Source organism: Heliangelus exortis, chromosome 8, assembly GCF_036169615.1.
Source record: "Heliangelus exortis chromosome 8, bHelExo1.hap1, whole genome shotgun sequence".
NCBI lineage: Eukaryota > Metazoa > Chordata > Aves > Apodiformes > Trochilidae > Heliangelus > Heliangelus exortis.
This window is the reverse complement of record NC_092429.1, coordinates 19126036-19153257: the sequence shown is the minus strand read 5'-3', so window position 1 is coordinate 19153257 and position 27222 is coordinate 19126036. Positions and strand designations below refer to the sequence as shown.

The following is a 27222-nucleotide window of genomic DNA, read 5'->3' as shown; positions in this document are numbered from 1 at the left end:
TTCTCAGTGAGCTTCTTTTGACTGCCTGTTACTTAAATTATCTGTTCTGAGTCTCACTACTGTTAGAATAACTAGTCCTAACTAGGGAGTGTTGTGTTTGTCTGCACTAAATGTATGTGTTTCTTTGTCTAAATCTTTATTCCAAGTTCCCACTCTTTTGCATGTATAAAATCTATTTTTGATATTTGACAGCTTGAGTTTTCCTACAGAAAGAAGAACTTGTTGCCTGGGAATTATTTGTCATGTGTGAAGAAATAGACATGAGTTGTGGAAACAAAAGGCAATCTGTAATGATGCACACTTTGGAGCTATAATTAATAGAAGAGTGGGCCTGACACTGTAGTTCATCACTGTGGATTTTTATGCATCAGTGTTTTAAGATCTGAGTTTCTTGGGGATGTTTAAGGATTATATTTTAAATTTTTTTACAGAACAGGGGAAGCATAAAAAAAATGTTATGGCAGAATGCATTGAGAGAAATAATGCACTCAGTAGATGAAGGTATCTGTCTATTATGTGTACTCTTGATGGTCTGAAACATGGTATCTGACCATTCGTGCTGAGTCTGGCAGTTACCAGAAGTGTGTTACTTTTGGCTTCTGCATTTGGGAATTGTCTGCTTCTCACATGTGCTTTTGTTTTAAACCTGGTTTTAAATTTTAATATTCAACAGACTCTTCTAAAATAAGTGAACTGTAATGTAAACATTGCTTGTATTTAATTGTCTGTAACATCTACTTTATATAGATGGAGCTGTCTGGCCTTGTGTTTGCTGTTGGGATTTTTATTTGCTTCCATGTGTCTGTGGATGGTTATCCAAGTGGAAAAGTAAGGCAAGCCTGCTCTAGCATGATACCCTGTCATGGTAGCTCTCCACAGCCATCACCTGAGCACACCATTACAGTGAATGGGACTGAATTTAAACCAGGGGACATCATAGAAGGTATTGCATTGGCTATAGCTGAAGAGCTTATTTACTGTTTCCTTGTGTTGTAGCATGTCTGTACTCAGCTAGTCTAGATCTATCCGAGCAACTGAATCTTGTCCAGGTGATCAATTTAGCAGTCATTCACTGCTTGTAAATGAGCTTCTGGGAGTCACTGTTGAAATATTTCATTCCTTAGAGAATAATTCAACTTCCTTTTATTTTCCTTCCTCTTCAGTTCATCTGTCTGGACCAGATTTTGAAGGATTTTTCATACAAGCCCGGGATGCAGACCACCTGGATAGCCCTGCAGTTGGTTCCTTTGTGTTAGCTGACCGCAGACTTTCTCAGCTTCTGACATGTGGCCATACCAAGGTATAGTCTGGTGTCTTTAAAATGGGACACCAGGCAGTTAGGTGTTTGTACCAGGCCATGTCTGTAATAGGACAGAACTAAGCTCTGTAATCTTTGAGCTCTTTAAATCTCAGAAAATTGGTGAAACTTTGTGGTATAGAAGCCTTTCTTCCTGCATCTCTGACTCCTTTGAACCATTTAAACTAGCCTAGTGGTAGAAGGCTACTGGCTGCTGTAGGAAGATACAGCATTCATAATGTATTTTACTTGTAGACAATGATTGTAGTGTATTTATGGCTATTATACTTGATATTAAAAAGAGAAGGACATGCTGTGTGCTTTGAAGAGAACAGTTATCAATTGTTTTCCATGCTTGTTATGGGCGTGGAAAAGGTCTTGCATCAAGGAGAGTTTAGGGCAGTTATAATTGTAAATGAACACTAGAATAAGTTATTAGCTTGAGTGTTGTTCTGTCAGTTACTGTTAATGGAACCTTCTTAGTAATAGGCTAGATCACAGTCTTCAATATTAATTTTAGAGTAATCATGTGCAAGAGATTTGAACTCTGACTAGAGTTTCAACAACCCCCATCTTGAACTTCATGAACATGCACCATGTTATCTGAGCTGGTGTGCACAAAGTTCTCAATCTGCCCAGAAGTATTTTATTTTTCTCTCCACTCTTACTCCCCCACAGTGGCATCCAATTAGTGAATTCATCAGTGCTTTAAAGGCATGGGGGTATCTGCATTGTGCCTTCTCTGCTCTGAGGATGCAGTTCAGGGCTGTGTTTGATCTGTTGTACAAATAACTCTGACACCAAGACTACATTAGATTTTGTCCTTTGGAATATTCATAGAATCATAGAATTAGCTGGGTTGGAAGGGACCTCAGAGATCATCAAGTCCAACCCTAGTTCTATTCTCTCTGTATAGTCTGTCCTTTCAGGCTCTTACTGTCAAAAAATGGAGCATTATCACACCATTTCTGCATAAATGCTGCAGGGACCTCAGTGTTGTGATCACTGGAGTCTTCTGGATTGAACAATATCTCCTTGTTCCTCTTAGCCATAAAGTTGTTAGCATGCCTAAATTTTAGTGGTAGGCTTCATCTGAGTTGAACGTAACTGACTGGGGGAAAAGCCAGTTGTGCTGGGTCTATGTGGTATGGCAGTGTGGTGTCTGGTTTGGATTTAGCTGGAACCTCTGATGACTGATAGCTAAAATCTCCTTAGTGGAAATAACTCTTTGTGTGTGTTTTCAGAATTCAGCAGTCAGTCACACAAATAAAGCAAAAAAGAAATACATGAAAGTTTATTGGATTTCTCCTGGAGATGCACCAAAACGCATACAGTTTCTGTAAGTAAATTTAGTACTAGTTCCTTTGTATTAAAATACAAATAAGGTAAACCTTTGCCATATCCTGTATAAAATGCTGACCAGCAACTGAAAAGCTTCCTTGGACTAATAGCCTGAAAAGTTGACACCTCTTGCTTGCTTTAGAGTCTATGTTAATGCAGACACTTGTTCTTTTGGGGAAGCTTGAAGCTGATTATTTTAATTTGCACAGGGAGAGTAGAAGTGGGTTTGGAGAGCAGATTCTTTAGTATTTTTAGGTAATTGCTCACTTCTCATGTGTGTACTAGACTGTGTTAAGAATCTTTTCCTGTGCTTGTACCTAATAAAATGGTGCGTATACCCTACTGTTACACTATTTTTTTTGGAACTAATAGATAAGATCTATGCAATGCTTCAAGGCTGTATGTAACCTGTGCCACAGGCATGAGTGTTTCTTGTATCCAGTAAAGCATGCAGTAATATGTTTTAAAGTTACTTTTTACCCCAAAATACCACAGTTATTTTCTTTTTTTTTTTAAAAAAAGTAACAAACAGCTGTTGATATGTATAGGAATGACATTGAATGTTGTGTTTTCAAGAGCAACAGTTGTGAAGAAATACAAGACTTTCTGGGTGAAGATTCCTGGTCCCATTATTTCTCAGCCTAATGCACCAAGCCCAACAGCACCCTTGCATGCAACATCAGAGGCTACATTGACTTCCCACCCAGTTTCCTACTTAACAAAGCCAGTAAGTAATTATAAATCAAAATAATATTATTTTTAGTGCTTGTGATCAAAGGAATTTAATGAAATCACATTGATATAACCTGTTGACAGAAAGGGAGAGATAGAAAATTAAGTTCGATATCGGAGACTGAGAGCATAGGCAGCTCCCATTATGTGTGTGTTGAGTTGCCTGGACTTGTGTGGATTAAATGTTGTTTTGCCACCCAAGGGTCAGAGATTGGTAGAACATGTAGAACTTAATGTTCAGAAACCATTAAGCAAACTTGGAAGAACAGATGGGAAAAGACTTAGTATGATCTTGACTAATAACATCCTATTTAGTAACTGTAGGCACAGAGACTTCCTTCTGTGAGTTCATACTGACTTCCATTACTGATTTCTTTAAATGGATTGAGTAAAGATCACTATTTGATCCAGAACAAGCATGACTTTAAATCCATACATATTCTTGTGTATCAGTGTATCAGTTGCTACATCAAAAAGGAAATGGAAAGCTGGTCTTCCCATCTTTTCTCACTGATCCTACAGGTGATATTACCTCTCTAAAACTTAAATGAAAGAATGTTTCTCTAAATGTCTTACTTAATTTTAAAAATTATTCTATTATAATATCAAAGTGAAAACTTGAATAGAAGTACGGCTTGGAACTCACCATCATTATGCCTACTAGTAGGGTAATTGTAGGTCTGAGTTAAGAGATTGGTTTGTAGACATTGATAGCATTTCTTTGTTCCTTGTATGCTTTCTTCTAGTATGTAGTAGAAAGGAAGGAGAAGAAAAAAAAAAAGTGAAATACTCACTGCTTACGACTTGTTTGTTTGCTTCGTTGTCTAGTTTAATGCATCAGGGTGTGGAAAGATGAAGTTCTGCATTAGGAATCCTTCAAACTGTGATCCTGAAAGTTGTTCTTGTTTTTATCTATCCTTCCAACAAGAGAAGAGTTCAGTATTAATTGAAATGAGTGGTCCAAGTGAAGGATATTTAGCATTTGCATTGTCCCATGACCAGTGGATGGTGAGTGTCTGATTCTACTACTTTAGTTGCTTTTGTGATCTTAGTAAAGCTGGACTGGTTCTTTAGCTAAATGTGTATATGGAAACCTGAGATGCTGCTAGATGTCACACCAAGTAACTTTTCTTTCCCGAGTGCAGATGTGATGGTTGCATTTTATAGGTGGATATTAATTTTTAGCTCAGACTGTCTAATTTTTAGACAGACTTTTCAGTAGAATTTCCTTGTGGATATCTGTCTTACCCAAATCCAATTTAATTGCACATTATTTGACTGGAATTCATGGTTAGATTAGTTCTTGTTACCTAATGAAAAACCTTTACCTGTCAGAAGCTGATTTGATGGACTTTCTGAAAACCACTTGCATTTAATCATTGTACAGGACTGTACTTGATGTAGTTTTCAAAAGTGCTTAGAGATCTTTTTTTCCAATTGGTGTTAGAGTGAAGGGGGAAAAAAACTGTTGATAAATTCAAAATCCATAAACTAACTTTTGCATAAAGAGACACTGTTTATATTCATGCCTCTAGGTCAAGAACATTTGTTTCTTAACAGTACTTTGCCTCTACAGCTATGAGGGAAATCAACTTTTAACTAAAGAGGGTTTTAAAATAACATCAACATTCATCTCTGTCTTGTCTGATTAATTTAGTAAATTCTAAATAAATAAGGAACTTCTGATATTGTGGTTGTTACCCTGGGAGTGGGAGTGTAAATCATAATGTGCCTAACTATGTGTGATCTGTTTGACTTAATGTCATTCCTCTGTATTACAGAAGTGTTTGAAAGCTGGGAAATAATAACTAGACAGCTGGAAAAAACTGTCTTGGGTCTTGTTGCCCATATTAAATCGAAGAGTATTTGGAGACTTCCAGTAGTGGGTTTTATTGTGCTATAAATAGCTTTTTCCTTTAAACTTTCCAGGGTGGTGATGATGCATATCTGTGCATTAGGGAGGCTCACGGTGTTCATGTAAGCACTGCCTATCTGACAGGGCGAAGTCCTCCTGTTCTGGATTCAGAAGTACGTTTGGAAACAGCTAAGACACTTCTACAAATATAGTTTTGAAGTAATGAATGATATGCTGCTATTTTGTACAGCAGCTGTAAATGGTAAGGCAGATCTGTAATTCTCTCAGGTGAGAATGCTTTGGCTTTCACTTCCTAGAAAATGTTACCTTTGGAAGTCTAAATTTGAATTTCAAAATGAAGCAGTGGGAGCTTTGTGGGAGCTTTGAGGAAGTTTGTGCCCATTATTACTCTGTCCTGTTACTAAGGCTGCTGTGACTATTATGGATCTTGGGATAAAGGTGGTAAGCAAAGGGGAGTTTGTTATGAGCTGGAAAAGTTGTTGCTAAGAAGTCCAGCCCTTACTACCATGTCATTCCCTGTTCCCTTACACAAACGTTGCCATTCTTTCTTTGTGCACCAGTAACACTCATCTTTTGCACAGTTACTTTTATGCCAATCTGACAAGACTGGGTATTAAATGTCTCCTGTTTCACAGAATGTCCTTGAAGATGTGTCATGGAGGCTTTTGGATGGTGTTCTTCAATGTTCTTTCAGAAGGAGTATTCGTCTTCCTGCTTATAAAGGGAGATTTGATTTGGATTCCAGTTACTACATCTTTGTGGCAGATGGGGGAGCTGGTGAAGGTAAACTTGAATTGCAGATGGTTGCTTTTCTTTGAACAGCTCTAAATGAGTGAGTAACCCTTACGAAAGATATTGCTTCACTGAGAACTATCTAAACTAAGGTTTCCACATTTGAGGCACTTAGCTGGCTCATGGTTACTGCCTCTCTAAATCATGGATTTAGTTTTGGAATCTACTGTAAATTTAGTCATGTGTGTCTGTTGTATGGCCTCTTGATGCTAGGGACTGTTAGCTTCTTGAGATCTTGCCATGTCTTTAAAATGAACATTGGTGTCAAAGGGAATTATTCTTCCTACCTTGTGTCTGTAGTGGAAAAAGCTATTTTCTGTAGATGGGGGTGTTGCTTCTTGTACTTGAAGTACAGAAAATGGGTTAGATAACATCTTGGGTTCTGATACTGTGTGTCAGAAATGTGGCTTATATGCTTGATGGCCACAAGAGGGCTTAACATTGATAAAAAAGGAATGGGTATGCTTAGAATTGCAGTGGCTTTCATCCTCCATAAATAAAATACTTCATGTTGCTGCTTAGGTGGATTAATACACAAACATCATCATCAGCCTCTGATCACCAATGGAGTATACAATGTCACGGGCCTTCCTCAAGACATTGGAGGTTCCAAGTCCCCACAGCTTATCAAGATTCATGGTAAACTGCACCTTATAGTTTTGTCTTCCAGTTCTATGTGTGCTGAGACTGGATAGTTAAGTTTTTCTCATTATTGCAGAGTAGGTATTTTCTCTTTCTAGCACTTGGGTTTTATATGCTGCTGGCTATCAAGATCTGAGACTGAAGACAAAGTAGTTATTAAATTTTTATTCTTATCCAGAACAGTGCTTTAAAATATGTTTTTGCCTATGAAATTAAATTCTCTTAAACTTCTCATTAGGACTTGTTTCCGTTTACTCTTTTCTCTATGATATAATTTGTTATAGCTGCATCATTGGTTTAATTCTTTTTGAAATTAGAAACTTCTCAACTGACAGTCCGGAGCAGCTGAAATTAATGAGTTTTTCTCTTACACAGTCCTGAACTTGAAAGCAGGCCCAGGAGAGAACTATCACTCATTCTTTTTCAAAACAATTGTAAGAAATGTCACCATTTATTCTCTGATGTCAGAACATCACCTCTCTCTGGTGTGCACTGACTGTACTGATGCCTGTGAAACACAGTAGCCAGAGATACTCTGTTGTGCTGTGTGAGCATAGCATATTTATCTTTGATATGGATCTCTCTACTCTTAGTGAGATAAGCACTATAAAATTGTAGTCTGGATCAGATTATTAAAAATTTATCACTGTTAAATTCTTACCATATGCATATGAACTAAGCTTATTATAGAATCCTAAAAATTGTATTACATTAAATTACTCAGATTTTCCTTGTATTTTTTCAATTTTCAGGAGCACTAATGTTTGTTGCTTGGATTACTACAGTTAGTATTGGTGTTATTGTTGCACGATTCTTCAAGCCTGTCTGGTCTCATTCGTTCCTGTTTGGAAAGGAGTTATGGTTTCAGGTGCGCAGAATCTCCCCGTGGCTCCGGTTGCATTTGCTAGCTTTGTTGGAAACAGAATTATAAACCTACTAGATTCAAGAAATAGGAGATTGAATTTAGTCAGTTTTCTATATTTTTTTCATTTTTAAAATGGAATTATTTCAAATCAAAAGTTCACCCACTTTACTAGTAAAGCTGAGTGTCTTCTTTAGACTTTGAACATCTTCAAGTATAGAACTGTTAAATATATTTTAATCATGTATTAAGAAAGCTGGAGAGTTTCTAAAAGCAAATTTAACTTTCCTAGGTGCATCGTGTTCTTATGTTGACCACAGTCATGCTTACAAGCGTTTCTTTCGTGTTGCCTTTTATATACCGAGGAGGTTGGAGTCAAGTAAGTGTGTGCTTTTGTTTTGTTTGACTTAAAGGTTGGACCACGTGAATGAGAAGGAAATTTATTGATAACTAACATGTTACAGTTATTGCTGAGAAATTGCTGTGAAAGCTGTCCTTACGTAGGCTGATTTCAAATCCTAGCAACACAGAAGAGGAATGTTGCTTCCTTTAACTATAACTGAAAACTTGAGTACTTTTTTTTCTTGTTCTTTCTCTCAAATAAAGTCTTTGCTCAGTTTCTTTATGTAGTAAAATCAGTCATCTTCCCATTCCCTTAGAGAGCTTGAATTTGGGAGGTGAGTGAGAATGGAACAGTTGACTTATTAACGTGGTAAACCTGCTGGAATAAGCGCTGTTATGAACATGGACTTGAGTAACTGTATCCAGTGATTAAGCTTAGCCTAGAACACCAGGTAGAGACTGTAGCTGTCACCAGTATCATATTTGGTGCATGATAATATCAGAAATTGGAAAGTCTAGAGAGTATCTGAAATAAAAGCAAGAGAATGTTGTCCCAGAATCAAGCGAGGGAAAATGAATAAAAATGTTTTAGGGTTAAGAATAAAACAGATGGGGTGATAGTGGAGACCAGTGCTGGGATGAGTTATGAAATAGGCCTTTCCTGAAGATGCAGGATTGAGGATAAAGAGCTTGGAACTTAGCTTTTACAGTCGTGTTGTTATCTGTTCCTCAACTGGTAGAGTCAAATACAGCAAAAAGGTGGAACAAACCCTGAGCAGACTCCCCAGAGTTAGGCTGCTAAGAAGCATGTCCATCCATCTTCTGGGAAGCTTTCTGTGTCTGGTCACCTCTGCCAGTTTACACACAGTGCTGCTCTGTCATTGTAACTTAGCATAGTAACTTAAAGATAAAATGCATTTACCAACTTTTGGTATTTTTTTTCCGTATCTTTATATAGACATGATATTAAAGAAAAATATCCTGTGTTTAGCAAGCAGGTTTTCATCCCTATCTTGGCTGTACTGTGATGGCTCTTACAATCCTTCAACCACTTATGGCAGGTTTCAGACCACCTCGTCATGTTCCAAGGTACTCACAACTAACGCATTAAGTTACAGCCACAGGAATTAAATATGCCTCTTTGTATAAAAACTCTTTTTACACCGAAAATACATCTTTAAAGTAGGTAATAATGTTGGGTTTTTTCCCCCCAAACTGTGTAATCAGTAAAATACTTTTCATTGTTTTGTAGGAGGCAGTTGTTTAACTGGTTTCACTGGAGTACTGGTACCACAGCTAGAATACTAGCTGGTGAGTAGAAGTAATAGTTTCAACTCCCTTTTAAATGATTTAGAGGAACTTTTAAAATTGTCTGGGCTATTGCTCATCTCAAATAACTATGGACATCCAGTCCTAATGTCTCTGAAGATTCTTTTTCTTGATGGCCATCTTGTGTGTGAGTTTTAAGTGGCCATCAGGTACATCAGGTTTAGGGAGAAAAAGTGACTGTGTAAAACCGACGATGGTTGAAAAATCTGAGAGATCACTGTAATGAGGAACTGTGCTTAAGTAATTTATGTTTACAGAATGTTTGTGGATAGTCTTCTTGCAGTAACACAATTCAATGTTTTTTAATGGTAGAGGGGTAATTTACAGAACCAGAAGCTGGGCTTAATTCTATAAACAGTGACATATTTCCACAAGCAGCATAAAGCACAAATGTTGCTGTGGCTGTTTTTGTTGGTAGAGTTACAAATACTAGTTTTTGTTACTGGAATGTGATAGAGCACTGAGCAGGATGAAAGACACCTTGTTCTTTTCACTTTCTCCCTGTTTTCCCCTCAGTACTGCCAAAAAACCCCAAAACAAAACAACTTCTAGCTGTCTGCCCAAAAAAAAAAACCCAAACAACTTTTAGCTGCATTGGCTCCTATAACACCATTCCCCAGGCGGGCCTAGGCAGTTCATGGGAAATCTGTTGCCAAAGGGGTTGAGAGTATTTTTAAAATTTCCCTGACACAACTCTTGGTGTCTTTTTTACTTACTAGTGGTGACTATGTTCTTGGGAATGGATCTACCAACACTTGACCTACCAGACCCATGGGACACCTATACAATGATTGGGTTTGTAGCTTGGCATGTCAGTATTGATGTTGTTCTGGAAATACACAGCTACCGTCTTGTACGTAAAGGTACAAACCAAATACAGTTATTATTACCTTGCTTGCTGAGAATTGTGCAAAAAATCTGTGGACTGAATTTCAGAAGGTGGTGTTTGGCCTCTAGCTTGGAAGCTGAAGGGTAATAACTCCTGAGCCATAATGTCATGTCTTCCATAAATATTAGTAGTGGATAAACCTGTTTCCAAGACCCAAATTTCAAGACCCAAAATTATTTTTCTGCCATTTAATACAGTAGCACTTTATTTCTCAAGTCACAGTTCATATGGGCAGATTGAAATCTGTATTTTCTAAGAATCTGTCACCGTAATTTTTCTAGGATTTTGATATCAAGTATCAAAAGCACTAGATGTGCCTGTGTAATCTCCAGGCTTCCAAGATCAGTTCTCTTAAAACCGCACCCAATTAGCCATATGCTTCTTGCCCTTCAGCCTACCAAGTAGGTAAAGGCGGGGTTAATTTATGCAGATTTAGTCTGCATTTCATAGTGACAAATTGCTAGTATGACTGGCTATTGTTGCATGAGAAAAATGATCAGAAACTTGCACACAAACACTCATAATTTTGAGTAAACAAGGGAACGAAGGCGAAATTCTGACTCCACGATGCGTAGTGAAGAGACTGGAAGTAACTTCATTAATTCTTAGTTTTACTGGATAGCGTCACTGGTAAGAAATGACTGCACATGTAAATGAGCTATGTTTGAGACATCTGCAGAACTGAAGATGCATGATTAATTAATGTGAAGTGACACATGGAGAAGGAGTCATTATGAGAATTTAAAATTGCCTGTAGTAATTACTTCCTAGAAACAGAGAAATGAAACCGCAACGTTTGAACAGCGAATGTTCTTATATTGACTAACTGGAAAAAGATTTTATAAAAATCTAGTTATCTTAAAATGAAAATGAAAAGGTCTTGAATCAAACAAATGTTTTGTCAGCTCTGAATGCAGTGTTTTGATTATTCACTCTAGTGAAAGAGACCAAAATATTTTTCCTCTTTTATATCCAAAAGTCATTTTCTTTAGGCCATCTCCAGAATAATTTTTCAGTTTTGCTGTGAACATGAGAGTACAGTCCATGAAATGTCAAATGAGACATCCAAGTGCTTCTCAAATTTGATGCTGTACAAGACTTAGTCACAGAATCAAGACTTCTGCAGTACAAAAATAAAACCCCCTGTCCTCTTCAGAGCAGATTTAACTTTTTTCTTCCCACTAACAGCTGAAGTGATCGAGGATGACAGAGTACAGATACTGCAGTCACTCACATCTGCAGAATCAGAGGTAAGTCAATAATTAGTAAAATGGGATGATTTTTAGCTTAACCCAATAAAAAGATTCACATTCTGTGGCTTTTCTTTCCCTTCTCTTGCAGGGTCGTCTGTTTAAACAGATTGTGCTAACTGTCTATGTCTGTGGAAATATATTATTCCTCACTGCCTTCCTGGCAGCAATCAACCAAATATGAAAAGTCATTGAGAACCTTCTGATGAAATACTTTGCAGTTAAAAAGCCTGCAAGGAATGCTTTCTGTTAGAACTTTTCCCTCAACACCACCCTGAAGATGTAATTGAAGAACAATAGCACATCTGTGTCATGCTCAGTGTTAGGGAGAACATGAGTTCAAACCTATACAAAGATGCTGCAGTCCTACAAAAGCTGTCTTCTGAGGGGACTTTTAATGGGAGTTGTTGAATGAGTAAAGAATGAAGTGTCTATTTTTTAAGTGCAGTAATTATCTTGATTGAAGCTTAAGATGACTGATGTGCTGAAAATGCTCTTTTGATAGTTATCTAAACCTCTTGTGAATATTTGGGAAAATTGGGAAGATTGATCTAGAATGTGTCGCATCTGTTTGCTTTACTGTGTTCTGGTGGCATGTGATATGAAAACTTCCTGCTTGTGACAGTTTTAAGGGCTAAAAAACCCCAAGAACTTAGTGAAAATCTGTTACAAATGCAGATTAATGCATTAGCTAAATGCTGCTGTCTTTGCACTTAAATGCAAAAAAATATTCCCTCTGCTCTAGGAGCACTACAGTTACACAAGCATATTGTGAACTTCAGTCTTTAAGTAAAAGCAACATTTGCCTCACTCAAAGAACTGTTCTGTACCAGCCTCTGAGTGAGTGTTTCTAAACCATAAAGGAAGAACATGTTCACACAGAAGCACATTATACACAGTAGTGCTTACCTGAAACTTAAGAACCCGTGTGTATGGATTTGTGTTTTACTGTCTGTGGTTGCTTGTGGCTTCTGAATTACTTTTCTGTGTGATTTGCCACTTAATGCTTAAATGAAAATGAAAGTATTTGACCAAGAATGTTGCAGTTGCATTTTCACTATTAAGCAAAATATAGATTTGGAGTTGGTTTGACTCCAGGAAAAGTAGCTTCTGTTCACCTGAAGCAAGTCCTTTGAGCTGCCATTTCTAGGAGACAGACCTGTCTTCATAAGCATATGGGAATGTGTTATTTTAGTTAACAAGATTTATCTAAATATATGAATTAAATACAGGGAATATAAAGAGTATGTTTAACTTTTTTTTGATTTGTGGTTTTCCTGAGTCTGGGAGGACTCTTGAAATGGCATCATAGAAAGTAACCCTTAATATCCCATGCAGTGCAGTGCTTTGCATCTGTTATTTTGCAGCTCTGAAGTGTTTATTCCACACTTCGTCATTTTTGATACTGGAAAGTATTGACTTTTAGTTGTAGTGCTTCAAAATATGACTTCAGCCCAGGGTTACTAAGCTAGCTTGGAATACAGGTATTGGAGTATTGGGTAGAATAGTAAATAGTGAGATCTGATATGGCAGAATGTTACAGTATCATCTCTCTTCTGACTGCTGGCCAGCTCTGAAATACTCCTACATATGGGTCATGTCGTGTTTCTCTCCATTTACTGAACTTGTCTCTTCTTGCATCTCCCCAAATGCACAGGGCAGCCTGATGCAGGGACAGGTTGTATTCAGAAAGCTACAACTTTGTTTATAGTCAGTGATCTTTTTGGCTTGTGCAAGTAATTGCTTTAACCATAAGGGCGTTATTGGAGCTGGTATTAATCCCTTCATCAGTGGCAGATGGAAAGTTGAGTGTAAATTGAATTGTCCCCCTTCCTTGTGGGAGCTGGACAAGTCGTGCAGACTGGGAAAGGGGGGGACCATAAAGAAATATGATAACCCAGGCTGAAGGGCAAGAAGCATATGGCTAATTGGGTGGGGTTTTAAGAGAACTGATCTTGGAAGCCTGGAGATTACACAGGCACATCTAGTGCTGAAGTTTCGAGGACACTTTCATATTCCATGAGTTTATAGAACAAATTCTCTCAGCCTAGACACAGTGGATGGCTTTTAAAATTAAAGTCAGTGCTGGATTATTTCTATTATAGCATTGTTTCATTTGCATGTGACAATGAAGACAGGCTTTTTAAAACAGAAATGTCAATATCTTAATAGAAGTTTACCTCTTTTAGTGAGGTGAAAATACTATCAAAATAAAATTGTCTTGCCTAGCAGTGACATTGTTTTGTTTGTAGATTTTGTTTTATGAATTAAAGCTATGTAAAACCTTCCTGGAGAAACTCTTATTGAGATTGAATATTAAAATATTTTCTTTCTAGTGCAGTTTCTTTTCTTTAAGAAGAAGAAAAATTATTACTGTTCCACACCTAATACAGATTTAAAATTGGGAAACTGTCAGTTGCTCTTTAGTTGACTTGTTCATTCCCAATGCTAGCAATAGTGCACAGTTTCTTATGTGAGACCTTATGTGAAGTATTGTAACCTCTTTAATGGAAAGACTCAATTTTGTGCAATGTTTGTTCACACCACCACCCACGGCCCCCTTCTCACATGACTAATAAGTGGAAGACGTGTCATTATGTTCTAGTGACTTCCAAAGTTTCTTATATAATACTGTGGAAAATAGAAGGAAAAAAAAATCTGCGGAAGTGTTTGGTATCGGTAGGAAAATAGGTGACATGTAGTTTGGTTCTGGAGGTGACTGTGGCTGATGTGTGGGTCTGCCGGTTTTTAATTTTTTTTTTGTTTGGGTTTTTTCTTGAATGTTAAAATACTGTGGAGAAGAATATTCTTTTTCGTTTGCTTCATAAAGGGATCCCACTTAAATCAAGAAAACTCCTTCACAAAAAGAGGCCAAGAAGATTTTAATGCTCGCTCTCACTCTTTGATCAAACTTGTGATAGAAATCAACTTAATGTTTCTTCTTGGATTCTTCTAGACAGGCAAACACTCCCAGACAAATAGAAATTTGTGATCAGTCCCACAGGTAGCTTACTATTTTGGTTTGGGTTTAGGTTATCTGTGCTTGACATAAATAAAAATCCTAAATAGCTCAAAAGCAATGGAATTGCTGCTACTTTTACTTGCAACGTTTTTTTTGCTAGCTGGACCTGTAGGCTGCAGAATGAACTAAAAAGGTGTGCTTTGTTTCTCTTCCTTACACTAAGTGCTACGTTGTATTCTGTTTTGTCAGAAATCGCAAGATGAGGTGACTTCATACTCAGTGTAATAATGTCCCTGCATTTTCTTCACCCGGGTTTGGGGGGTGAGAGGCTGCCTGCCTCTTGCTTTCCCTTGCAGTTGGTAACACTGTGTGGCGCTCTTGTTCAAATAACAGCATTTTGATTTTGCTTCAATCCGTGAGCGAGAAGTTGAGACATGTTGAGACATGAACATGACTATGTTAAATCGGGAAGTGTTCCTAGATGGACAAATCAGAAGAAATCTCAGTGTTTTTTGGTTTTTTTCTTTGAAACTTGGTCTTTAAATGCAATTCAGTTTGTACAGAAATGTTATGAAATCAGTTTTTACTTAAGTTTTTTGTGAACATTTACAGCCTGTTTTCTTTTGTCATGTGTGTAAACTGTGCTCCATATGGTATATCCTTCCCAAATATCTCAAGGTGAATGCAATAATCAAGGAAAAAAATTTTTCTGTGTTTCAATGCAGAAGTTAGTATCCCTGATTTTAGACCTCCAGTATAGACTGAAGTAAGAAAGGCTCCAAGTGAATGAAAGGATGATTGAGAAGGATGATCTGCCAGCTATTCTAAGAAATTCTGTGCTTACACCAGCCTGATCCAAACTTCTCTTAAGGGGTATATGTGTGAATGAGGTAGAAGTTGCATTTACTTACGTGGGGGAGTAGCACAGCATCATTCCCACAGAGCTTCACAAAATGCTCTGCCACCTTTTTTAGCTCACATACAAACTAATTCTCCTGGTCTTCCCTTTGCTGTGCAAACGTGACTACATATAGCAAACCACAAAAGCTGAACATGTGTGTCACACTGAACTGGGTATCTATGATAGTTATCCCAAGAAAATGATACTGCACTAAGAAGGGCTCCGGCTTTACATTTGTTCCAGGGGTACTTTTGTCTGCTGGACCTTTGAAGTTATTTGGCTTTGAACTGGAATTTTGCATGGCATCTGTACACATGCAAAAGATGATTTGCCTTGAAATTATGTTCTTGGTGATACAGGAAAGCTGAGGCTGCAGGACTCAGATAATGAGCATGCCTCCTTTCCAGAAGCACAAAACTCTTGAACACTTCGTTTTCTGTCTTTGTTCCTCCCAATTACCTATGTGATATCCATTCTGCTACATAGCTAGTGTAATAATGTGGGACAAACTGAATAGTTTCAATATCCATGAAATCAGAATTTCCATGTGGCAAAGCAGGGATCTACTGAGACAAGTATTATTTCCAGAAGTGATAGTAGTGAGTGCTTAGGGAAAGAGACTGCAGCAGTATTTCTCTTCCCAGTCAGCATCTCCTTGCTGCTTGCCAGAATCTGTGCTTAGAATGTCCTAAGCCAGAAACCGCAGCTGGAATATGAACTTTTGTGGTGAGTGGATTTTATCTATGAAGTGTACAATGAATCACTACCTAAACAAAAATAATCTATTGATGTTTTTGTGGCCCCATTTAATCAGTCACCATGAGAAAGCACTTCTTGGTTTGTTTTAAGCTTGCTTCTCTATCATTATTTAATGGTATGTATTTTGTTTTTACCTTTCTCCTCTTATCAGTTCTCTAGGCCTCTTGTGTCTTTGCCTTATTGTCTTTTCCTCTACATGACTGCTGCTGTTTTTAGCGATTTTTGCACCTCTGATAACCTTCATTACCCTTCTTTATTTGTCTCTTCAGGTGGGCTGACCAAACTCTACTCAAGTTGTAAATATGAAGTGCTGTGATACAGTTGTTTTGATTTGTTATCTTTGCCTTCCATAAGGAGTCTGAAAATCAGTTTGTTTTCATGGTTTCTGAGTATGAGGTTAATATTTTAAAGGACTATTTAAAATAATTCCAAGGTCTTCTGCTTCCTAGCTGAGACCTGTAACTTCAAATTTAGTTTTATTTCTTATTTTTACATTACTTTTTATGTAATGATGGGGAATTTTGCCATATATTTACTATGCTTTTATTAATGTGAATAATTAGGCTCATGCTCCGTTCTTTTAAACTACTTTCACTAATATGTTGGCAGCAGTTTTTTTGCACCTTTTTCTGGATTTTTAAAGTTTAATAGCACAGATAATTGTGGAAGGTAGATTAGATGAGGTTTTATAGCAAGCTGCTTCTTTTAAAAAAACTACTTGTGACTACTTCAGATAGATTTACTACTCTCACTTTTTCGTGTGTCCTGTTAAGGAACTTTGAGAAGATGTAAAAGTTTAAAAAAAAAAAAAAAAAAAAAAAAAAAAAAAAAAAAAAAAGGTGAGAATATGTGCTGTCAGAACAAGTAAATACCAGGAGAAACAAAAGGGAAAAACCCTACATTATTAAAAAACAACCAATCAAAAAACAAAACGTCCAACAAAATCCCAAACCAAAACAAAACACCAGGATGAACACAGAGAAAGTGTAACATAGTTAAATTTATTCGTTCTTACCTACTATTCCATTCTCTAGGTAACCATCTCTGACAAGTCCTAACATCTGAAATTATTACCCCTTTCAAACTGGGAGCCACCAAGAGCTTAGAGGCTCCAGGTCATTGTGCCTCAGTATGAGGTAGAAGCTTCAGTTTCCTGCTTCGAAACGAGGAAGGTCAGCAAAAAAAGTTAGATGTGTTTTGCTGGTGTATAATTCGAGTCAGCTATGACAGAATAACACAACCTGAGCTTTATCTGTTTAATAATTCAAACCAGGCTAAGACCTAGGAAAATAAAGCTATCATACTGATTTGAATATAAGGCTATAGTGCTGTGAGGCACTTCCCCTTCCCCTAAGTACTATGTGCTGGAAAAATCTGACTTGCATGTGGTATTTCTAGATGTACCTTATGGCTGGTTTTAGGGCCATTTGTTCTTCTCTTCTGTGGAAAAATGAACTTGTTCCTTGGTGCAGGCCTGGGACCTTGCTGGGGAGCTGTGCTCAGCAGTTGCTACACCTGGAACAGACCTGTTTGCAGCTGCAGGACAAGCCACTGGCAACTCAGTGTTTCTGAGAGTCTTGCATTCCTGGGAGTCTTGCATTTATTTCATCTTCTTGACAGCTGAAGTCTGTATATTAAGCAGTTCTGGTTGTGTGTGGTGGTTTTTTTTGGTTTTTTTTTTGGGTTTTTTTTGGGGTTTTTTTTTTTGGCTTTTTTTTTGTTTGTTTGGTTTTTTTTGTTTTCTTTTTTGTTTTGTTTTTTGGTTTTTTTGTTTTTTTTTTTATTTTTTTTATTTGTTTGTTTTGTTTTTGGGGTCTTTTTCAGTTTTTTTGTTTGTTTGCTTGTTTTTCTAATGGACAGGAACTGCCTGTCTGGCATCCAATTCCCTGGAAAAGCAGGGCTTTCTGTACCAAGCTGGGAGGTGAGACCATGCTGTGAAGGTCAGGCTGTTTGCAGCATTATGCGCAGGGTTGTTCTGCAAGGTTATGGGTGGGCAGCATTTATGTGGTATGGGGAAGTGAGCAGGGTCTGAGAATGGCTATATTGTCACACATAAAATAAAAAGGTAGATGGACCGTGGAGTTCTAAAAGGTGGTAAAACGCTTAAGTTTTTAACTACTTTTTTCTGTCACTTAAAAATGAATGCTTTCAATTTTGGCCAAGTCGTTAAAATTGGAAATGAGCTTATATTTCTTCCTGCTCCTGTCTCTAATTTTAGTTTTTTATTAACTAATGTCTTTACCGGAAAAATGCTGGGGCGGCATTTTCAATCAAACTCGGGTAGGCTGGCACACTGTGTAGTGGAACAATGTCCTGTGAAGTTCTGTGGAGATGGGTGTTTATCTGCTCTGTGTATATAGCAACAAGGCATTCCTGATTGTGGGAACAGGTACTCACATGTCTTCATACTTGGATGTACATTGTGCTTATGGTCTTAGGTAACTTTCCACTGCTTCAACAAAATCAAGGATGTGATTTGTGTATGTGGCAGTTGGTCAAATCTGTGTCTGTCAGAGTCCATTGGATTATGCAGAGGGTAAAACAACCCAGATGCATAAAACAGGAGCAAAGCAAGCATTCTGATCCAAAAAAGCTGTGTTGAAGAAACTCTTCTTAGCTTTATTCTGCTTTGGGTAGTAAATCTTACTTCCATGTCATTATGGTAGTTAAATCACTTTTTTCCCCAACTTCGCCATTCTTATCCTCAGAGCTGAAAAAAACAAAACAAAGAGAGCCATTGCATTTTAAGAGTAATACTGCTTCTGGTGCTAAATCTCCTTATTTTGATAAATGAAGAATACACATACCTCCAGTGGTTAATCCAGCAGAATAAGCATTGTTTGAGTGTTAGGGGAAGAAATCAGTATAAGGCATTAGTTCTGGTAATTTTGCAATAAAGCAAGTTTATTAAAAAATTACTCCATTATCACTATTTGAAAATTAGCCCAGTTCTTATTGTGTTGTTTCTCTTACCTTCACTAAGACATTGCATAAAAACGTTATTGTCCTTGACTAGATGATGACAGATTAAAAGGATGTGTTAATGATTAAGCTAACTCTTTGTTTAAACTAAATTCCCCAGTGGGAGCTGTAGCTGTTTGGAAGCCTTTTTCTTTTGTGTTGGTCTTCCCAGAAAACTTTCCTCTCTTCCTGGTGTAGTGAGTCAGAGTAGGAGTTAGTCATATTCCTGATTTAAATCTGATGGAGTAATTTAGTATCTATATAAACATCAGCATGGCTATTGTCTGTAACTGAGTATTGCATGGGTTAGTTTGAAAGTGATAGTGCAGGGCAGATGATTAAATGTTAAGGTTATTTTTAGAATGGCAATATAATGCTGCTGTTTGATATGTAAGAGCTTCTCCCCACCATGCAGCTGATCTGAGAATGCAGTGGGAATAATCTCTATCTCTCTGACCTCTTAATTTGAAGAGTTACCCAAAATAGCACTGATCATTCCTTCATCCTATATATGTCTCTGTACTGAGAGATGGGGTCAAAGCAGCTGTTTACTTGATTTATGCATGTCAGCAAATGTTCAACTCCAGTTATGTTTTGAATGCTGAAGTTGTTGTGAATCAGAAGCATCTGAGTGTAACCTGATATCATAGTGCCTCAGCTTTTACAGAGACCCTGTGTACTCTTCACAGACCAAGGAATTCTCAAGGATTTGAGTTCTGGTTTTGGTTTGAGAGAACATTCAGCCTGATGCTTCACTCATAGCCAATAGTCCATATTGTCTTGCCCTGTGTGTTACAAAACCAAATAACTTTTATGAATCTCTATTGAAAAGTTGTGTTGTATGTTGCTTTCTTCAGTACAGATGAAGCTAAGTTTCTGTTGTGTTTCTTGAAGGTTACACAGCTTACAGTGCTAAGGAAACAAATGAGCTTGTATAGACCAGCGATCAACCCAAATGCTTGGACTGTCATGTCCCATGCGAGTCTGTTTCACGCTCAGTATGTTTTACTGCCTATTCAGCTTCAGTTTTTCCTTTTCTTATTTAATCACGCTATGTCTAGCATTTGTTCCCTCCCGAGGACTTTTAATTTCCATAAGGATTATTGAATCTTTAAAAACATGTATATGCTGAATCATTTGACTGAAACTTAAAGAAGAAAATAAGCTCTAATAATGCAAAACATTGCCCTAATTACAGTGTTGCCATCCTTCTCCATTTTTTTTTTTTCTAAGGGAACATACTTTGAGATATTGCCTCCCCACCAAACTCGTGGGAAAAGGAAAATTGCTCCCATATAGAAAGAGGTATGTTTGCCAGTTTGGGGGCATGCTGAAAGCTTCTAGTGCAGTCTGATATTTCTCTATATAGATTGGTACATGGAACAATTCCTCTGCCTCCTAGCTCTCCTTGGCCATCACCAACTTTTTCAGTAGTTTGCTCTCAAGTTTTGTTTCTTTCCCAAGGCAAGATTGTTACAGCAGAGATTGTCTTCTGGTCTGCCCTGTACTTCCTTGCTTCCCATTCTCTTTTGGAGTCCACAGTACCTGTTTAGTGTTGTTGCACTTACCTCCCAAAGCCTTCATTACAGAGGATTAATTTTGCTGTTATACAGTTTGTTGTTTTAGTAGTGAGTAATGAGGTACCAAAAACCAACTCTGACTCCCATCTTTTCATTGGTGTTATTTTAAGTGAACCTGCTAGGCTGGGTGTCAGTGGCTGCCTTGAAGACTGTTTATTTCCCTAACAAAAAACTCTCTGTTATACATTGTTCTGGTTTTAAGAGACTTTCCTGGTTTTGTTTCCTTTTTAGAAGTCACAGCAGGACTACAGGACTGCTTGGGGAAAACTGAGTCACTTCCTTGCTTTTTCCACTGATGAAAATATCCCTGGGAGTGGCAATAAATAGGTGGAGGGGTAAAGAGGAATATGGCTTAATTCCAGGTTCTGCTGGGCACTTAAGACACTCACCTGGAAGCAATGCTGACTGTTGGGCTGTATTTTTGAAGCAGTTGCCAAGCTGCTTTTAATTTAATTGTGACCAGTTTTTTCTTAATTGGCTATTTTGTCCTTGGTAGAATACTTTTAAGTAAATGGGTAAAACCAAATGCAGATTAACAGAACAGGTTCTCAAATGTCTTTGCTAGATAATCATAAAGAAGAGCTTTTTGGTTTTTTGGAACAACTTTCTATTCTTTAAACCTTTTACTATAAAACTTTACAGTAACAAATAGACACGTTGAGTATTATTAGAATAGAAAAAATGTTAAATAACACTGTGGACTATGTGGCCTAACAACATAGAGTGATGCAAACTCATTGTCTTTCAGATGCTATAGAAATATCTGACTCAGGTTGACAACACAATGTTAAAACTTTCCTAAACATTGTCAAGGCAAGGTTGATAATGCAGATTACAGAAAAATAGAAAGCAAAGCTGAGTATTAAATACCTTCTGATCTAGAGGAGCACTTTGGGTTATCTAGGAATTGGAATGCAAACAGGCACAAAAATATTGTGGTGAGGAGACAGTGTTAGGAAGCAATGCTGTTAGTTACCCAGTAGAAATGAAAGTAATTCTGCTAGTTGAGGTAGCATTCACGGAGCTTTTACTTGTGACTTGAAAGAAAACCACTTTTGATCTCTGAAGTGTACATTAATGGTTCTTCTGAGTTTATTTTCCCAATTTTAATATGGTAACTACTGCATTGCCGAAGATGAAATAATTCAACAGTACCAAAGTGCAAACTGGCATTTGTTAACAAACATGAGCAAAGAAATTAGTAGTTGCATATTAGTCCACGAAACAATCCAAATAGTTAAGTGAAGTAGTTGCTAGAAGATATGAATAATATCAGTTTCCTACATAAGTGAACAGCAGTGACATGATTTTCTTTTTCTATTACCTGTTAGTGATGGATCTTCTGTACCATCTCCAGATACCTGGCTGTGAAGATGGGCATGGCGTGTTGGTGAATTTAAGCATTCCTCTTGTTCTTGCAGGGAGATGGAATTTTTGTGGGGTATCTTGTTCAGGCTTTTGCCCATACTGTTCATAGGGTTTGACTGTGGGACTTCTGTGGTTTTCCTGCTTGGTGGCTGATAAACCTGGCTATAGTGGCCTATGGGATGATATGCTGGTTTCTCAGATTTGCTGTCATCTTCATCATCATCAATGATCACTAATTCTGCGTGGATAACCCCGTCATATTGTGACAACTTTTGGTTTGCTTCCTCCTCATCATCAACGCGCTGATAACCCATGAAAATCATTGTTACTGGTTCAGAGTCGTCTACGTAGCATGGTACAGCTTGGACAATGCTGTACTGAGAGTCATCTTCATCTTTAGGTGCAGTGGATATTTTTTTAGGATGGCAAGGACTTAAACTTGTCTCATTACATCTTTCTCTTGTATTCTGGGAAGGTTTTAATTCCTCGTGTGAAGATTTTCTCTCTTCGTTACGGATCACCCTGTTCTCAGGGTTACTGTGCACTTCCATCTCTGTATGGGAAAACACTGGAGAGGAGGGAGACTTTGGATGTATTACCTTTGGAAGCTCAAGCCCATTCTCTTTATGTTGCTGCTTCAAGGGTTGTGTTTTGGAGGAGAATTCTGTCTGATGGTTGCTAAATCCATTCATCTCTCTTCTGTATGTGTCTTCTAGTTTTGGTCCAGGAACTAATTTCTCTTTCTGAGGAGTAACTGGCCGACAAAATTTGTTTGCAAACACAGGCTCATGATACTCTGTAGGAGACTGGGAATTTTTTTCATTTGCCTGTCGTAGCAGGTCCTCCACCTCAACAGGACCAAGTTTATCCATGTCATTTTGTGTTGTGCTGCCATTTGAGGGCACTGCATAGACTGACTTCCTGCCATCATCATAGACTTTAATTCCTGTCTCTTTAAACTCCTTTGAGGGAAGAGGTATCGTTGACAACACTGTGTTTTCTCCTGTCTTCATGTCTTTTTCAACTTTAATTTCCATGGCAAACAATGCTGTTGAAAGAAACCAGTTCTCAAAATGATAATACAGCAGCTGCAAGCAATATTGTAGTTTTCTGACAGTGATAGAAAATGACTGTCAGAATAAATTAATATGGGAAATTATCATATGCATAACAAGTATATTCCCTTCTCATTCTGAATGCCCCTTCCATTCTATCAGAATTTGAATTTTTGATTTCGAAAAAAATGGTTTCATTTGGATCTAATTCTGTGAGAGGAAAAAAACTTTTAGGGAGCCAGTTTTCATTATATGATTGACTGAGAGACACATTTAAACTTGACCCCTGATAATGTGCTGTAGGCAATACCAGTTGAGAGAGCTTGACATGCTACAAAATGAGAGCCTTTGGCACTCACAGAGTTAGGTGGCTTTGCAGTAGTTTGGAAATAACCAGACTACTGCTGGCTGCTTGGTAGGTGTAGGTGTGGGTAGAAAATATGAAATGTGTGATATGAAGGGAGAGACTACTTGAAGCTATGGCAAGTAGAGAAACAAAGTGCTGGAAAGAAATGTTAATGTTGAAACCTGATCCTCATTCTCCACAGCACATACCTTGTACCAGTGCCCCACCTCAGTTCTGGTGACCTCACTGATAAGATAAAACAGCTTAAATGAGAAGAACGTGATCTGGTATCTGTAATGTTTATTCTTCCCTTTAAAGTGTGTTGGATTCAGTCTTTGAATCCTTTGTATCAGGACCCTTTGGAGTTCCTAGTAAGCAGTACCTTTTCTCTTTTCTTCATCATCATTGGCAGCATGTGCTGTACTTTTCAGTACAGAAGGCCTGAAATCCTTGGGCAGGTCAGGTATGCTGTTGTATATGTAGTCTGCTGCCTCTGAATAAAAAAGATCCACAAAGCATTTAGTAAATTTTCATCAACTTCTACACAAACCTGTTTAAAAATATTTTTTGATGATAACATACCTTTTGCAACTCCTACTTTCTCAGTCTTCACAGACTAGGGAAGAGAACCATTAAAAAGAAATGTGATTAGTTGGCTTTAAGATGTTACCAGGCAGTGCTTTGTTTTACCTGATAGCTTTACATTTTTTTGTCTGTGGCTTCATACTGAGAAGGGACTGAAAGTGGAAGTGGAACCTTCTCATTTGGAGTGTGGCAAGAGAGAAAGGGGAGATTTTAATTTTTTTTTTTTTTTTTTTTTTTGCCAGTACATTACAAAGTCATACAGGAAAGGACAATAATCAGTGACACAGCCTCACACTGTGGCTCAACCCAGTTGGCTTCAAAGATTTTTTCCATTGTGTTTGTTCCTGCATATCTTCAAAGAGAGAGAGAGTGTGTGTGTGTGTGTGTGTGTGTGTGTGTGTGTGTGTGTAAGAACAGGAGAACTGAAGTTTAGTTTTATTACTATTTTTAAATGTTTTGAGATGATTTTCAAATACGAAAATGACCTTTCTCAAAAGACTAATAACTGGTATTAAGTTGCACTTCACTATAATCTCTCAGAGGGACTTGGGGGAAAGCATGACACAGTTTAGCCAAGCACACCACCTAAAGGAGTATGGATGCATCAGCCTCTGTACTCACTTTCTTCCTGTTACATCTGTCTCTGGCTAAGATGTAAAACTGCTGGTTGGTGTCAGTGCCAGTGCTATTCTTTCAAGATGTGCTATGCATGAGCCATTACAGGAATTGCAGGAATTGCTCTTCAACCCAATGAACAAGCAAATGGAGATGTTTGGGCACTTGAATCATGTACCATATTGGCCCCTCTTGTATTTGAATTGCTGTCACTTTAGACAAAAGCTCATGACCACTCATAGCAAGTTCCCCTTTCTCTGGTTATTATGATGCAAAAGTAATGAAATCTACTTCTGGAATAATTTGACACTGACCTTTATTATATCTTCTGTTGTTTTCTCAACAGATTTTAGTTTCTTTAAAATTGCTTCTTCCTTAGCTGAGACTTCCATTTCCTCTCTTTCCAGGGCCTTGATTTCATTCTCCAGTCTGCAATCACAATTCCCTTTGATTTAATACCAGGCAGAGAATAACTTTACAAATACATTGGTAACATGGCCATTCTACTTACCCTGCTCTAATATGAAATCAGGTTATAATTTCACATGCATTGGGGAAATACTGCAAAATAGTATTTAAAAAAAAAAAAATAATTGCCAGCCTGATTTCTTCTGAGCCTACTTTGCAAACAGTGGCTGAAATTAACTTAGTTTTCAGGAGGGAATAGAGAAATATAGTCCTCCACAGCATTTCAACATCTCATAGCATGTTTTTTTTTTCCTATGTTGTCTCAAGAAACATGATTACTTCATTGTAATTAAGATGTAATGAATTAATTACTCTTAGTTTTGTATGTGTATTTACATACGAGATAAAATGAAGCAAGCTTTTGTTGTAAGAAAGAAGGATGTTCTTGTAATTGGCAATATTTAAAGGGTACATCACCTCATACTCTTATATTTTAGTATATGTAGACAAACTGCATTCAGGAGGATCCCCTGTGGAGCAAAGTTCTAGTCAATCTATAACTAGAAAGCACAATTCCTCTAATGGGAATCAAATTGCTTTTATATTTCTTGAGGGGTAAACTAGGTATCTTTCTTGAAAATACAAAATAATAATGGCATTTGAAAGTACTTTTTATAGGTAAAGCAGATCTTAACTAATTTTCTGGTTTTAAATTGATAGAGCTAGAAATCATAGTAGTAATGCTTGAAGGCTACTTTCATCAAGTGGTAACTTCACAGCTGTATGGATTTTGAAAAATAACCAACTTATGTAATGGGAGGAAGCTCAAGAGACTGAAATCTGTTTTTCAGTCTGGGATTGAGAATGAAGAATTTAGAAACACCTAGGATGAGGAAGGGGCTTTCTGACGGTGAGGTCTGTGTGTGTGTGTGTTGTGCATGTGTGAATGTGGGTTCTAGGACTTCAAAATTGTGCTTGACTGGTAGCCTGAATTCTTCAGGGTAAAAGTAACTTGGTAAAAAATGCAAAGTATTGCTGATGTGGGGTGGGGTGTTACTGTAGCGTTCCTGATAGATTAGATCCAGGCAGGTGTGTTACAGACTTAAAAACACTATTAGGTTTTGAGGACTGTTCTTTGGGCTGTGTACTGAGGAGCATAACAGGCACTTATGTCATTGGTATTTTGTAAACTTAGTTGTCTGGGAAAAATACTGACATCATCTTTTTTTTCCTAGAAAAACATCCCTTTTCAGAAGAAGAACAGTCATGTAAGACACATACAAGGACAAGCAGCTGGGAAAGCTGATGTTTGCAGTGATTGCTCAAGTAATTTCTTAGTGTTTTGCCAATGAATTTGCAAGAGAAAGCTGGGTAGCTCACATAGGTGTGATACATGTCATATGAGGTGCTAGTAGCAACGACTTTCTTAGATTAGATGCAATTAGATGAGATTTCCAACACTAAGAAACAATTTTTTAGGGTCTATTAGAGGAAGAACCTTGATTGTACCCAGGCCGAGACAACAGGAGTTTTGTTCTACAAAGACTACAATCTTACCTTTTATGAATACCAACTATACTAACCTTGGCTATTTTCTAGCACAGCAGGATATTTAGCAAATTATTTACCTCTGCAGATTTTAGGAGTACCTTGCCAGTTAAGACTTAGCTGCTGGGCTGTTTTCTCTAAGAAAACCCTTATTGTTATCTGAAGGGGATATTGAAGCCTAAACAAGTTTGGTTTTTTTTTTTCTTTGCTATTAACTTCTGCTGTAGGCTGGTACATTATTTAAAAGGGATCACAACTCCATTCTCCCCTCTCATGTAACTCTGTGTTATGGTTTTTGGGTTGGTTTTTTTTTCAGTGTTAAAGCTGAGCACAGTTTTTTGGGTGCCTTTTTCCTAATAAGGGTTTTTATTTTTTTAGCACCAGGATACCTGACAAAACACTTCTAGACAGAAAGGTCCAGGATAAAGTATGTAATCTCTAGGTATGTGAGAACAAAAGAAAGCTATATACAGTTAAGCACATTTCAGAATCTCAGTATCTCAGTTGAATTCTTTTTTCTGGTGACTAAGGCAGTGACTCGAGCAGTCAAATTTATATGGTTGAAAAATATCCTCTATTGTTTTTCTCTTTTTAGTAAATACTGTCCCTTTTTGCATCTGTGCATACTTGTTAGGTTTTTAGACAGAAATTTGCCTTACTAGCCTAGTAGTTTGTAAGTAATTTTTCCATTAAGATCTAGAATCTAATCCAGAGTTAACTCTGAACTGGGATTTGAGCTGGATTGCTCATGCTGTAGGTGAGTGCCCTGTAGTTTCTGTCTC

The 27222-nt window shown here is 37.5% G+C and overlaps 2 protein-coding genes across 5 annotated transcripts in view; one reads left to right on the top strand and one right to left on the bottom strand.

Annotated features, from left to right (window-relative positions):
• Nucleotides 1-747: 747 nt before the first annotated feature.
• FRRS1 (ferric chelate reductase 1) lies at nt 748-13639 on the top strand. Of its 2 annotated transcripts, XM_071750889.1 has the most exons (15): nt 748-943; nt 1164-1300; nt 2542-2636; nt 3215-3365; nt 4199-4378; nt 5300-5398; nt 5882-6029; nt 6561-6677; nt 7433-7548; nt 7835-7921; nt 8876-8973; nt 9137-9195; nt 9933-10076; nt 11291-11352; nt 11444-13639. In XM_071750889.1, exons 1-15 carry the CDS (start codon nt 748-750, stop codon nt 11534-11536), a joined length of 1782 nt encoding a protein of 593 aa, XP_071606990.1. In that variant the 3' UTR covers nt 11537-13639. The 2 variants fall into 2 exon arrangements, with proteins under 2 accessions (XP_071606990.1, XP_071606991.1); XM_071750890.1 differs by lacking the exon at nt 5300-5398.
• Nucleotides 13640-18570: 4931 nt separating this feature from the next.
• The window catches only part of PALMD (palmdelphin), a 47535-nt gene continuing 38883 nt past the window's right edge, over nt 18571-27222 (bottom strand). For all 3 annotated transcript variants that reach the window (XM_071750891.1, XM_071750892.1, XM_071750893.1), the window contains exons 5-9: nt 24799-24913; nt 23867-23900; nt 23667-23777; nt 21840-22931; nt 18571-18684 (exon numbers count right to left, since the gene is read on the bottom strand). In XM_071750891.1, the coding sequence (XP_071606992.1) occupies nt 18641-18684; nt 21840-22931; nt 23667-23777; nt 23867-23900; nt 24799-24913 (1396 nt within the window). In that variant the 3' untranslated portion in view covers nt 18571-18640. The remainder of the gene's footprint in view (nt 18685-21839; nt 22932-23666; nt 23778-23866; nt 23901-24798; nt 24914-27222) is intronic.

Excerpts from the sequence above, each read along its gene's own strand:
- FRRS1 (XM_071750889.1), top strand. The coding sequence starts at position 748 with ATGGAGCTGTCTGGCCTTGTGTTTGCTGTTGGGATTTTTATTTGCTTC. Across the intron at positions 5,399-5,881 it reads CTCCTGTTCTGGATTCAGAA|AATGTCCTTGAAGATGTGTC; the intron begins GTACGTTTGGAA and ends CCTGTTTCACAG. Across the intron at positions 8,974-9,136 it reads CCACCTCGTCATGTTCCAAG|GAGGCAGTTGTTTAACTGGT; the intron begins GTACTCACAACT and ends ATTGTTTTGTAG.